The sequence below is a fragment of the Sebastes fasciatus genome, chromosome 1 (assembly GCF_043250625.1).
Source record: "Sebastes fasciatus isolate fSebFas1 chromosome 1, fSebFas1.pri, whole genome shotgun sequence".
In the NCBI taxonomy this organism is placed as follows: domain Eukaryota; kingdom Metazoa; phylum Chordata; class Actinopteri; order Perciformes; family Sebastidae; genus Sebastes; species Sebastes fasciatus.
The window spans coordinates 35,121,929-35,135,308 of NC_133795.1; the positions used below are offsets into that span (position 1 = coordinate 35,121,929).

The 13,380-nt window shown below is 40.2% G+C and overlaps 1 protein-coding gene across 2 annotated transcripts in view; it reads left to right on the forward strand.

Annotated features, from left to right (window-relative positions):
* ca16b (carbonic anhydrase XVI b) overlaps positions 1–13,380 on the forward strand; it is a 138,990-nt gene that overhangs the window by 120,339 nt on the left and 5,271 nt on the right. For both annotated transcript variants that reach the window (XM_074645640.1, XM_074645631.1), the window contains 11 exons: positions 1,431–1,522; positions 4,732–4,828; positions 4,945–5,027; positions 5,349–5,483; positions 5,586–5,720; positions 7,558–7,730; positions 7,875–8,010; positions 11,566–11,712; positions 12,154–12,247; positions 12,838–12,914; positions 13,108–13,236. In XM_074645640.1, coding sequence (XP_074501741.1) covers positions 1,431–1,522; positions 4,732–4,828; positions 4,945–5,027; positions 5,349–5,483; positions 5,586–5,720; positions 7,558–7,730; positions 7,875–8,010; positions 11,566–11,712; positions 12,154–12,247; positions 12,838–12,914; positions 13,108–13,236 — 1,298 coding nt within the window. The remainder of the gene's footprint in view (positions 1–1,430; positions 1,523–4,731; positions 4,829–4,944; positions 5,028–5,348; positions 5,484–5,585; positions 5,721–7,557; positions 7,731–7,874; positions 8,011–11,565; positions 11,713–12,153; positions 12,248–12,837; positions 12,915–13,107; positions 13,237–13,380) is intronic.

Genomic DNA, 13,380 nt, shown 5'->3' on the forward strand with positions numbered 1-13,380 from the left:
GGGGTGTATAGACAAAAATAAATGTTATTTAACCTAAAAAAAAGGTGCGATTTTAAGAGTGAAACTGAGTCCAAGAAATGACAAAGGGGTCTTGACTTTAAGTAAAAGATGTCTGCAGTGCTGATACAGGACATCCACAGGCCACCATTAACTGTTTTCAAATGGTTTTCTCTATTACCTTGATGTCTTCATTTGCACAGTTTCTGGTCATTTACATGTGAAATGACTCTGAGAGCACTTCTCCAGGAATTGTGAGACTGTTTTTTTTCTCCGTTGGCTTTAATGTCCCAGGCAGCAGCGCAGTGGCAGCTAGTCGATAGCAGACTTTACTTTCACAGCTCGGGGACATTTCAAGGCTGTGATATCACAGTTAAAGAGCACAGTTGAAGCCAGCATTGACTCCACATTCATTAGCCTTTTATTGCTTGTCTTCTTCGTTCTTTATCCCTTTTCTTTTCTTCTCTCCATTTTCTTTCTGCCTTGCTCTTTTTTCTTCTCTTCTACTCTCTTAGAATTTTCAATTTTCTTACTGCACATATATTCTGCATGACTGACCATGTACTTGATTGAAGTTGAAAATGTGCAAGAAAATGAATTTCATAGAACAGTGGCTTTATGGGGCCTCCGAATTTGCATCACTTATCTTCATGGATGTTTGTAGACATTTTAAATGTTTAAAGTGGGAAAATGACAGAATGAGGTCGTTGTTAAAAAGCATTTGTGTTGCACACAGTGCGGTGTGGGACATGCAAGCACACATGTGAACATGCCTCTGTTACAGTTTTATATCCCGTCAAGAAAGATTGCACCTAATCAGCCTCATTTCATTTCAATTTCGAGCTCCTAGAGCCACATTTCACCCAGAAGCATTCAGAGGATCTGATTAGACTGATAAGTGACTCTCGACACTAATACAGGGGAGGACATTTTTGATAAATGAACAGATTAACAATCCAGAATTCACCTTTACGCCGTAACCACTGAGGCAAGTAAGAGCCCTAAAAGCCCCAGCTGCGAGGGTGTATTAGTTAAGACATTTGCCAGTATCAGCAGCAATGACAGCTGGGTCCCCTGCACTATTGTCCCAGTGTGATGGTGACCAGCCTTATCAAAGATCCCTCATGTGTGATTTGGGGCTGATTTGACTCAGATGAGACAGATGCTCCCCTCCTATAAATGCTCAAAATACCGAATCTAGATATTTATGATCGAGGTTAGTCTGTTAAAACGGAACAAAACTGACTTTTCTTTTCTAATATTTACTTTTGCATTTGCTGCCTGGTTGCATTTTCAAAAAATGCGAAATCACATCGGTTGCCATGTGTGTGTGTTGCCAACACACTTACATTACATGGTGGCTAGCAACAAACCTTCATAATGCACTACCAACCACACGCACAGTAACTAACTGCTCTGTGTTTGTCCTGCAGACGACATGGAGGCCATCCCCGTCAAGCTGTTTATTAAACACATCATGGAGCTCTACAAGAACAACCTGCAAGGTTTCTCTGAGGAGTTTGAGGTACGCTACTTCAATGATGATTCGTTTTGATGCATTGTTTGCTTCGCTATATAACTCATGGTGGTTTTACAATGGAGTTGGGTTCAGTTGGTCTATTTGAAGGATTAAAAAAAAGTGCATCGTTGCCTTTTAGTTCTGCTCTGCTTCATGTTGACATTGACTTATTACAAACTAGCAAAGTAAACATGAAGTCATATGGACCGACAACTCGTAACTCGTTGATTGGGACGGTTTTGGCAGCTGTCATCCTGCATCGTCAGCAGTATAGCGAGTCGTGCACTTTACTGCGCCTATTTATTTATGTTCTGTGGTGTCTCAAAGAGCTCGTAAAGTAATAATTGATAATGAGCATTGTCATAAATAGTGTTGTTTGTTTTTACACGTCATGCGTTTTTCACGCTTCTTTATCTTTATTGGCTGGATTGCTTTATTGACAGTTCACGATCAGCAGATGAATTCATTAGTAGCTTATTCATTCATTCATTCATTCATTATCCGTAACCGCTTATCCTATTCAGGGTCGGGGGGGGGGCTGGATCCGATCCCAGCTGACATTGGGCGAAGGCGGGGTACACCCTGGACAGGTCACCAGACTATCACAGGGCTGACACGTAGAGACAGACAACCATTCACGCTCGCATTCACACCTACGGGACATTTAGAGTCAACAATTAACCTGCATGTCATGATTTGAAATCGATACAGTAACTTTCTTTTGCCAAAAATTCAGTCAGTGTGACTGTGAAATAAATATCTGATACTGAACAGTGCAGGTCAGGATTCCTCAAAATCTTTCTTGTAAGGGAATCAGGGATAAATCAATTATGAATAAAAAAAAGTAAACAACGATTAATGGCAAATACATACAGCTTTTATTTGAAAAATAATAAAAAGTGGAACTGCAGGACCTGCTGATTCAGATCTCAAGATACAAGGCAGTGCAATAATTAACAAAAAAATAATAAACCAACTTCTATTCAAATGAAATGAACAGTGGTTCAACCTGCTGCTTCTGTTTTCATTTTCAACATAAACGGTAGATCAATAATACAGAGATCAACCGCCGATAGAGATCTTAAAGCTTGGGACAGAATCATTCCTCTACAAACGCTGGTTACATAATTTGCTTATTGTAATCAAGTTATCCACCTACAGTGTTCATTTGGGGTCTTTTCATACATGAGAACATACGGATAAACATTTTAAAACTATGTTAGACTAATGTTAGTTGAATTTCTGTTTTGGTCTCTGGCTGGATACGTGAGGCTGATGCGTGCAAATAGATATCATGGCGGGGAAAAGGAAAGTCATCTCTGAATGAAAAAACGACAGCGCACGGGGAAAGCACCTGTGGGTGAAGCCGCTCTCGTCAAGTGGATTGATAGCGCCTGAACTAACATTTCTTTACTAATACAAGCGCTAAAAAACACTTTCATATAACATTTTTCGTCCTTAAATACAAGGTGCAAATCCTTAGTATCGATGCAATCGTTTTTTGCGTTTCAAACCGGTTTTATATCGATACCCGTCTCCCATTTTATTTTATTTATTTGACCTTTATTTAACCAGGTAAAATCAATTGAGAACCAATTCTCATTTACAATGATGACCTGGCCAAGAGGCAGCAGCAAGAGTATAAAAACACAGTCCACACAAGCAACACAAACAGCACAGATACAGTACAGTATGACAAACATACAGCATGCCATGACAAGACATGAGAAAATGGCTAAAAACAGCATAGGTAGATTAATAAACACTATGTACAAAAAAAAAGGCGGATTACTGGATGTTCTTTGTGTAAATGGAAGAGAGAGAGAAAAGTGAGGGCTGGTCAGCAAGTACAGCAGTCAACTATGAGTTGTTGCAGCTTTTGCTTGAACATGAAGGACAACTTGCCGAGTACCTATCGATGTAGTTGAATTCTAGGAATATAAATCGATACATGGATGTAGTAGATGAATCGTTACACCCCCGTTGGGAGGAAACCCATGCTGACACGGGGAGAACATGCAAATTCCACACAGCAGGGCCCCAAGCCGGATTCAAATCTGCAACCCTCTTGCTGTGAGGCGACAGTGCTAACCACTGCACCACCGTGCAGCCCAGTGGTAGTTTAGCTCATGAATTATCTGAATTTTAGATAATTCAAAAGTTTAACTACTACTATTCGTGGATTTTGTTGATAAAATGACCTATCTATCTCTCAATAAAATCCAGGGGTTGTTTTATTTTGCTTTCACACCACAAACAGACCTCACCACAGTGTGCTTTGAGGCAAACCCAGACCCTCCTTGCAGGTGGTCTTGGTCTGGTTGTTTGGTCCTCAGCTTACAGCTTTCACACCAGCCTTAACGAACCGAACCTAACGGGCAGGTGCACAGGTTTGTTTGAAATGAACCAAACGGGTTAGGTGTGAAAAAACACCATGAGATTGCAGGAAACCTAGAAGTGTGTTGTTCCTGGGGTTCAGTAAGTAGTGATAGACGATTCAGCACTGTTAATCTCCCCCCTCTACTGTGCACATGTTGTCTGCAGAGTGTGCCTGTGTCTGAACAGTGCTTAGAGATTACTTTATGCTTGTGTTAATGTGTAGGGTTGCTACTTTTGAGCAGATGGCCGTGAGAGAGACGGAGAGAAAGATCAAGAGAGACGGAGGTTAATTAGAGAAGGTCTGTCTGCTGGTTGACTGGATGGGAACACATTCTCCGTGTAACCAGGTTAAGAAACGAGGCAAAAGCTTCGCCCCCAGAGGATTCCTTCTAATTGGGGTCATTCAATGTGAAGCCCGTGTGCATAATTTTCAAATGCATCACAATGAAGCCGTGTTGCAAAAATGATTGTTGGATTTTTTAGGGGTGGGCGGGTGCAGCGTGGTGTGGGTGAAGAAGAGGAGATGAAGGCTGTCTTACTGGAGGCCTGAGTTCAAGCCCCAGTGGCGGAAAGCATCTGCTCTTCTGAAGTGTCCTTGACCGACACACTGAATCCCTGCCAGAGGTTCTGCTTTGCAGTTTATGCTGGGGGCAAGTTTGAAAAGTTTCCCTGTAAAAACCAATAAAATATCAAATAATCGGAGACGTTTTTACTTGTTTAGAAATAAAAACATGCCGTTTCTATAAAAGCGCTGTAACAGTTAGCGAGGGTAATTCCATTACATCTTCTCTCCTTGTTTAATAAAATCCATCTCTGTCTATTTTTCCTCTCTCCAGGAGGTCCAACGCTCCACAGCGGACCTGAAAATCACTGCAGAGCACTCCAATCATCCCGACAACAAGCACAAAAACAGATACATCAACATTGTGGCCTGTGAGTCAGCTGTAAAATCTGATTATGATGTTTACTGCTGCGCAATCCAATCATGCTTTTATAACATGTTTTCATTCTTTTAATAATCCACACAAATCTATCAATGCTCTCCCCAGATGACCACAGCAGGGTGAAATTACGAGCGCTGGCGGGGAAAGATGCCAAACACTCGGATTACATGAACGCCAACTACGTGGATGTGAGTGACTAGTTTTTCGTAATACATGTTAGAAAAGGCTGCACGGTCCCGTTTAGTGTCGTGAACAGTGCTTTAGATGCTGACATCTTTATTTAAAATATTGATTTAGGTATCACAGTCGTAACAGCGACAGACAGAGCAATACAAATTGGGTATCTATTTTAAGAGTATTGATGAATGTATACATATTTACAATTTCTGTCAGCTGAAGGAGTGTATTTCATGACCTACCTGTGTCAGTAAACCAGCTATATCAGTGGTTGTTGGTAAGTTGTACAGTATTGATTACATCTTACCGGTAAATAAACTCTCCTGTTTCAGGGCTACAACCGGCCCAGAGCTTACATCGCTGCTCAGGGTCCTCTCAAGTCTACATTCGAGGACTTTTGGAGGATGGTGTGGGAGCAGAATACGGGAATGATCATCATGATCACCAACCTGGTGGAGAAAGGGAGAGTAGGTTCACTTTCATTTTTCATTTGCAGAAGTATAAAAAAAACATCCCTTACTGTATTTGTGACGTTTCATATCATTAATTGTGTCTGTTGTGTCCTTCAGAGGAAATGTGACCAGTACTGGCCGACAGAGAACAGCGAGCAGTACGGAAACGTTGTGGTGACGCTGAAAAGCACCAAAGTGCACGCCTGCTACACGCTGCGGCGTTTCCATATAAGGAACACTAAAGTTAAAAAGGTAACTAAAAGTCAGACTCATTTAATTCTGTTTCGTTTGAATGAGATTTCACTTTTTAAAGCTGGATCAGGTTCCTCCAGCTACTCGTTAATCTGTTGTGATGTTTGTGTGTAAGGCGAGATTCAAACTAGTGATTTACTAAATTGGGTTGCACCATTAAAATTTAATGAATGTCTTACTTAATAAAGACTATATATATATATATTTATTACATGAATGCTGTCCTCTCATTTCAAATGCAGTGGATCTGTAAAAGCTGAGTGTTAAAGTATACGTTTCTTTGTACCGTTGAGCTTTGGTTTACTGATAGATTTCTAAATACTTTCTTTGTGGGCTTTAAAAACTCTAGAAGAGACCGATTGATGCTTTCTGAGCTGTAATTACTGTCAACAGCAGAGATTTTCAACATCGATTCCTTTCCTCGCCTCCTCGCCAGTGTGCTGACTTGACTATGACTTGCCCAAAAACTGCATGTGATTATCATAAAGTGGGCATGTCTGTAAAGGGGGGACTCGTGGGTACCCATAGAACCCATTTACATTCACATATCTTGAGGTCAGAGGTCAAGGGACCCTTCTGAAAATGGCCATGACAGTTTTTCCTGACCAAAATTTTCCATTTTCATATGATACCAGTATCTTCACTCTAGCTTTAAAACTGAGCCCGCTACATCTTCCGAAAAATCGATTGCATTAATACGTTAAAGAAATTAGTGGTGTTAAAACAATTTTGCGTTAACGGGATATACGATATATATACAGTATATATATGGTAAATGGACTTGCATTAATATAGCGCTTTTCTAGTCTTCCGACCATTCAAAGCTCTTTACACTACATGTCAGTATTCACCCATTCACACACACATTCATACACTGATGGCAGAGGCTGCTAAGGTGCCAACTCTGCCCATCAGGATCTAATCCAAATACTCATTCACACACCGATGGCTATGCCTTCAGGAGCAATTTGGGGTTAAGTGTCTTGCTCAAGGACACATCGACATGTGACCCGGAGCAGCCGGGGATCGAACCACTGACCTTCCGATTGGTGGACAACCTGCTCTACCCTCTGAGACACAGCCTCCCCTCTATAGTGTGTGTGTTATTTTTGTGTCATGTAATGAAAATCTTCCCTGTTTACATTATGATGAAGCAGCATGTTGATCAAGTGTGAGGTCAGCAGCGTTGACCGTTGAAGTGTCAAAAATACAGAGAAATCCAGCTTTAACCTTTGAGCGACCTAATGTTCAACGGCATATTACCACAGTGTAGTTCTTAGGCAGGTATGAGAGGCTGTCTCGGAGCTTATCAGCAAGGACAGTACTCTGTGTATCAGAAAGCAGCTGCAGACTGTCTGTAACTCATCATCTCTCATCACTTCACTAGCGGTGTAAGAAAATATCGAAAATATTGAGTATCCCGATATTATGTTTTGTGATACCGTATCGATTCTCAAAAACACCGTATCAATTTTTAATGACATGCAAAGATTAACTCAGTCAATACTTTATTTCATTTGCAGAGAGATGTTTATAAGCCTTTATTAGAAGAATTTCCACCACAATCATATTCCATATCATCTGTTTTACGCTTAAATCTAAACGGGTCACATATTAACAAGCTATTTTTTTTTAAGTTGTTCAATTAGCTACACAACAGTTACATATTTACAGTTTGAAATATTTGGTAACATCTAATGTCTGTGTAAGAGTAAGTTTGATTAAATGTCCACTTAGTAAACACAGTTATAAATAGGCCAAGTCAGCACTGAAAACAAGCGTCCCATGATGATGTCCTCCATGTACAATAAATGAAGAGCCTGCTCTCTTGTTCCAGGGTCAGAAGGGGAACCCAAAAGGGAAGCTTAATGAGCGCATCGTGGTCCAGTATCACTACACTCAGTGGCCTGACATGGGAGTACCGGAGTACACCCTCCCCGTCCTCACCTTCATCAACCGCTCGTCAGCGGCTCGCACTGCAGACATGGGCCCCGTCCTGGTGCACTGCAGGTACGGTACTTACTGTGTCACCAAGCTCCTGGGCTAAATGAATGTTACTTATGAGTGCGAGAGTCTCACATTCGCTGACTTGGTTAACAGCTCCCTCTATGGGCCTGGCTTTGTGCTCATACTGCTCTGTGCTCTGCTCCTCAGTGCAGGGGTTGGGCGCACAGGAACCTACATTGTCATTGACAGCATGCTACAGCAGATCAAGGACAAAAGCACAGTCAGCGTCCTGGATTTTCTGAAACATATTCGCACACAACGTAACTACCTGGTTCAGACTGAGGTAAGAAAACCCGAATCATCCCTCATGTTGTGAAACCGGATTCCTTCTTTTACATTTAAAAAAGGTAATCTATGATTAAAGATGGATTAAGGAGTCATGAAAGCTATTCACTTTGATACTGTAGGCTCAGGTTAAAGTCACACTTTCATTGTAACACACAGTACAAACTATGATACACTCACCACGATGCAGACAAATGTCCATACTGGCTGTCCTCTGGCCACAGTTATGTATTTGATTCTATAACTGATGGAGGGTTGAGGTTATTTCTGTGTCCTCCTACCCTCACTATCAGGTCTGTCCGCAGACTACTTTCTATACTGTGATGTGTTTTTCTGGCTCTATTTAGGTTTTCTCCACTACTAAGCTTCAAATAGCTTTCAATTAATTAATCAATAAATTATATACAAGTTAGGGCTTTAATTACTTGTTACTTAGCAAATTCAAATTATTAATACGAAATATAATCAACTAATAAATCATGACGTATTATTATAGATTAAGCTACATGACAGTGTATAAATAGTAATTTTATACCAGCTATCCTTGGAAAGGATAATGTACAGTGAGCCGGTCATTGTTGTGAAATAAACCCTGACAGGGCGATGCAAGAACCCGATGTGAAGCAGCTCATTAATTAAGAAATCAACAATTTGACACAAAATTGGTCTTCCAGAGTCTGAGAGTAGAACTGCATCCATAGCAACGGTCTGTTATACATAGCAACGGTCTGTTATACATAGCAACGGTCTGTTATATATATATACTATACTATATATACTACTATACTATACTTATACTTTAATTTATAAATGAGTATTTATCCTCTGTGCCACATTAACTTCAGTAGAGTTGTAAAGTTCTGAGTAATTTTGAGCAATTATTTCAATTTTTTTCAATGTGTTTTTATTTCACAATGACATTTTTCCCAATAATCATTTTATTTCCTATTACCACTTGTCATTCCAGTCTTTGTCTATCAATCAAAAACAAACAGGCTGACTGGCTGTGTTTAACTTTGGAAGCCTTGAAAAAAAGATCTGGTGATCCATTTCTAAGTCTGATCTAAATAGTTTTCTCACATGTGTTTATGACTTAGTGAAAACGGAGGTCTGTCTCACAAAACCTAGATAGGGGATTAAGCTGGGATTTTTTCAGTTATCCTGGCTCAGTTTAGCCTTGACTCGGTTTCATAAAAGCAGTGGCACATCAGTTACCATGGAGATTTATTGTGTGCAGCTAGCCTGCTCCAGACCAGACTAACAGCCAGGCTTGATTTATCCTGGTGTCTTATCTGTTCAGTCAGCAGTCACTCCGATCAGAAACCAGTGTGTTTATTACACTTAGTCCATGATCTTATCTATGTACGAGCCTTATTTTTATTAGCCTGCATTAAAATACTTTATTTTAAAATACTTTATTTTAATGCAGGCTAATAAAAATAAGTACTAACTGAATACATACCATCATTCAGTTAAGTACTGTTATTTTAACATTGTGATCATCATTATTTTTTTATTTTCATAATCATTCATGAAGACTGCTGTTCATATTGTTGTTGGAGGTTTGACTGATTATTGACTGGAAATGACTGATAAAGTTCACCGGAACATTCATGAAGTAACAGGGAGAGGACAAAAACAATGCTTTGACCTTTTATTTTTCTTGGATCACTGGTCTGCTGGGGGAGAAAGAAATAGCAATGATTAATACATGGTGTTACTGTGTACATTTTCATTTTCATTTAGGCTACTTCTCTATCTAATACCCTCAGTATGTTTTTTGAAGTGTGTGCTGCGCAGCAGGAATTCTGCATAGTGGTGGATGTCCTACATGTAACACTCACTACGTTGTCAGGCTGCTTTCAGGCTGTACAGCGTCTGGGTCCTGTTAAGAATGATGTTTTCCATGAGCACCACATCACTGACTTCGTATCCATTATGGACTAAATAAGTATTTCCACTAGGTTGACATGTAGGCTACATCCAGCTTTCTTTCTTTCTTCCTTTCTATATAAATAATGGTCGTAATGGGGCACACCATGCACAATTCCTACTGTGCTAATTAGTGTTTTGAATAATTGACAAACTGTCAGATGTCTGACTGTAGGCACACACACACTTAAAAAAAGCTAATATAGTTTGCAGAGGTGCAAATATCAATGAAAAAAGTGATTTAGTTAAAAAGAGTCGACGTTTAAAATTACAAAAAAAAAAACTGCAGAACTTGGACCGAGATAAAAAGAAAGACATTGAGGAAATTAGAAAGAGAAGTAAGCGATCACTCCAATGCAAACTGTAAGCAGGTCTGTAACATAATGTATTAATCATTGTTTTTTTATATATATAGATAGATAGATAGATAGATAGATAGATAGATAGATAGATAGATATAGTATCGTTGTATTCTAGCATTGTGGATTAGTGGATGTAATTAATCTTCATGGTATATTTCCTAAATAATATATTAACTTCCACCGCTCACTTTTAAGGTGAAGTGACAGTAACTCCTTGAATGTTTTAATTATGACGGGTTCAGTTAACAGCAGTGGTGAGTGAATGTAACGTCATAGGGTATTTTTAGGCTACTTAGGCATTCAGTCTGCCACGTTTTTTTCTCGCTGTTTTATTACAGCAGCCGACAGCCGTGTCTCCTTCTGCTTTACTTCCTCGTGATCTTTCATTAGTTTCTCACTGGGTTTAAAGTACGCGGAACACGTTCACTCCAATTCAGCATCACTAAGTCTGTGATCGACCTCGTGGTCTATTGAAGAAAACAGTGAACGCGCATCTATCTGAACTTACACCTGGCTCAACCTAGTCGCCCCTCCTCAGCCTGGCTCGGCCTACGTGAAATGGATTAAGCCAGGATGAACTGACTAGACTAGGTCAAGCCTCGCTTTCTCTCTTATCCTGGATTTCTTTATCCTGCTTTTGTGAAACAGACCCCAGGACTAAAAGCATTCATGTTTTCTTCCAGGTGAGTTTTAATTTACATAACATGTTAACACACAACATATGTACCGTGTGTTTAGAGTGCACGGATAAATAAAAACTCACCTGGAAGAAAACATGAATGCTAGTTTAGGGGTAGTGATGCACCTCAGCCTCTTGTGGCCAAAATGAGTAATACAACAACAAACATTTGATTAAAAAAAAAAATAAAAAAAGAAATTCACCTGTTTTCAATGAAAAAAAAAAAAGTAAGTAACCTAAGAAACTTAGAAATATTTTCCTTTCACATGTTTTTAAGTCATAAACACAGAAGAGAAAACAATTCAGATCAGACCTAGAAAATGGATCACCAGAATCTTTTTTTTCTCACTTGCCTCTCAGGGCTTCCGTACATAACTGCTGCTGCCCTGTGAAAAACTGCTGGAATTAAATATAAAAATACCTGCAATAAAAAGCTGGATAAAAAAAATTTCATTATCGCAAGTTGAGTTTAAAACATTTATTGTTTTTTTTTTCACTGGGTTATATATATTTTTTTTTATGTATTTATTCGTATTCATTTTGAACACTTTTGGTCTCCTTACCCCCCGTCTCCCCTCAGGAGCAGTATGTTTTCATCCACGATGCTCTGATGGAGACCATCATGAGTAGAGATACAGAGGTGCCCGCCTGGCAGCTGCACAGTTATGTCAACAGCATCCTCACGCCCAATTCGACAGGCCGCACGCTGCTGGAGAAGCAGTTCAGGGTGAGTAAACCTTCTGGGAGCCTGACTGGTACGTTTAGACGAGCTGTCACCGTCTGCAGCGGCACCGCCAGCTGAAATCAAGGCAGTCTTTGGATCAGAAGCTTGTTAGCAACGTGCTCTCCAGTTCCAGACGGGAATAGATTGAAAGCGTCTCTGATGTTGGCTGTAATAAAGTCATGTCTGTCACCCCTGCTGCCTTATGCAAAGCTTGATGAATGTTTCATCAAGCTCCTGCTCTGTCAACATCAGCAGAGGGACGATAATTGCTCACACATAATGTCACTTCCTCCCGAGCTGCACATGCTCATTATTAATGTGCAAGACTTGCCGTTAATCTCGGGTGTTAAACAACATTGTGTCTCGTGATTTGAATGTACAGTGACTCTCAGAACTAAGTCAGATTTTCCTGAACTTCTGGTCTTTGCTTTCCGTTCTCACCAGCTGCTGACTCAATGCAACGCGCGCTTTGTGGAGTGCTTTAGTGCGCACAAAGACTGCAACAAGGAGAAGAACCGCAATTCCTCAGTGGTTCCCTGTGAGTATCTTATCTTTTACCACAGCACAGTTGCAGTGGAGCTGAGGTTTTGGAAAAACCGAGGTCATGTTGAGCATGTAAAGCCGCCAGAGTCTGCATTCAGGGGTGTCAAGAGGGCTGGTTATAGTGGGTTTACATAGAGAGTTATAGGGGTTGCTGTCCAGAAAGGAGTCACACACCAACAATATGTTTTAATTTGAAGGATAAAATTACATTTGGACACTATTAAAAATATTTTCTACAAATAAAATCTGTTCTGTGTTGGTTACTTTCCCTCCTTTTTGGAAATGGAAGAAACTAAGACTCAGCATTTCCTAAAGTAGTGTTCTACATTTTCCTATTTTTCAGTCTGTAAATTATTAAAGACAATTTGTGCTCCAGAATTAGAATCTATTTCCATAATCCTATAAGTTAATCTTTCTATGCGTTCTCTGCACCCTGACAGGGGAAAAGGACGTACTTGTTGCTATAGCAACAGCGAGGACTGGTAATGAATGTGTGCATTATCAGCCAGTGCGATATTATAGAGGCCTGGGTTTGTGATTTAAAGTGTTTTTTTTCTCTCTCTCTCTATCTCTCTGCCTCTTCAGCGGAGCGAGCAAGGGTCGGACTCACCACTCTGCCTGGAATGAAAGGAACAGATTACATTAATGCGTCCTACGTAATGGTACAGTGTGATAGTCTGGCTTCTCTATCCGATGCTCACTGTGTTTTTTAAAATCATTTTATTGACGGCTCTGACAGTTATTGATGGCAATTTCTAAGAAAATGATCAGAAGTCTTGTCAGCTTTCACAGTCATCCGTCAGTGTGAGTACTCTGATCTTTGGAAAGGCTAACAGCTCACTTCTGTCACCTCAGGGTTACTTCAGGAGTAATGAATTCATCGTTACCCAGCATCCTTTACCCCACACCACCACAGACTTCTGGAGGATGATTTGGGATCATAACGCTCAAATTATTGTCATGTTGCCTGACAACCTGGGCCTGGTAAGTTACCCTGAAACATGATAATGGATTTGTGGTCTTCATGTTACTTATCCTTTATATCTACAATGTCTAACACCAGCACCACACTGCCTGCGTGAGCAGCACATGATGGCTACCTCACTGAACAGCTGCATCTCTCACACG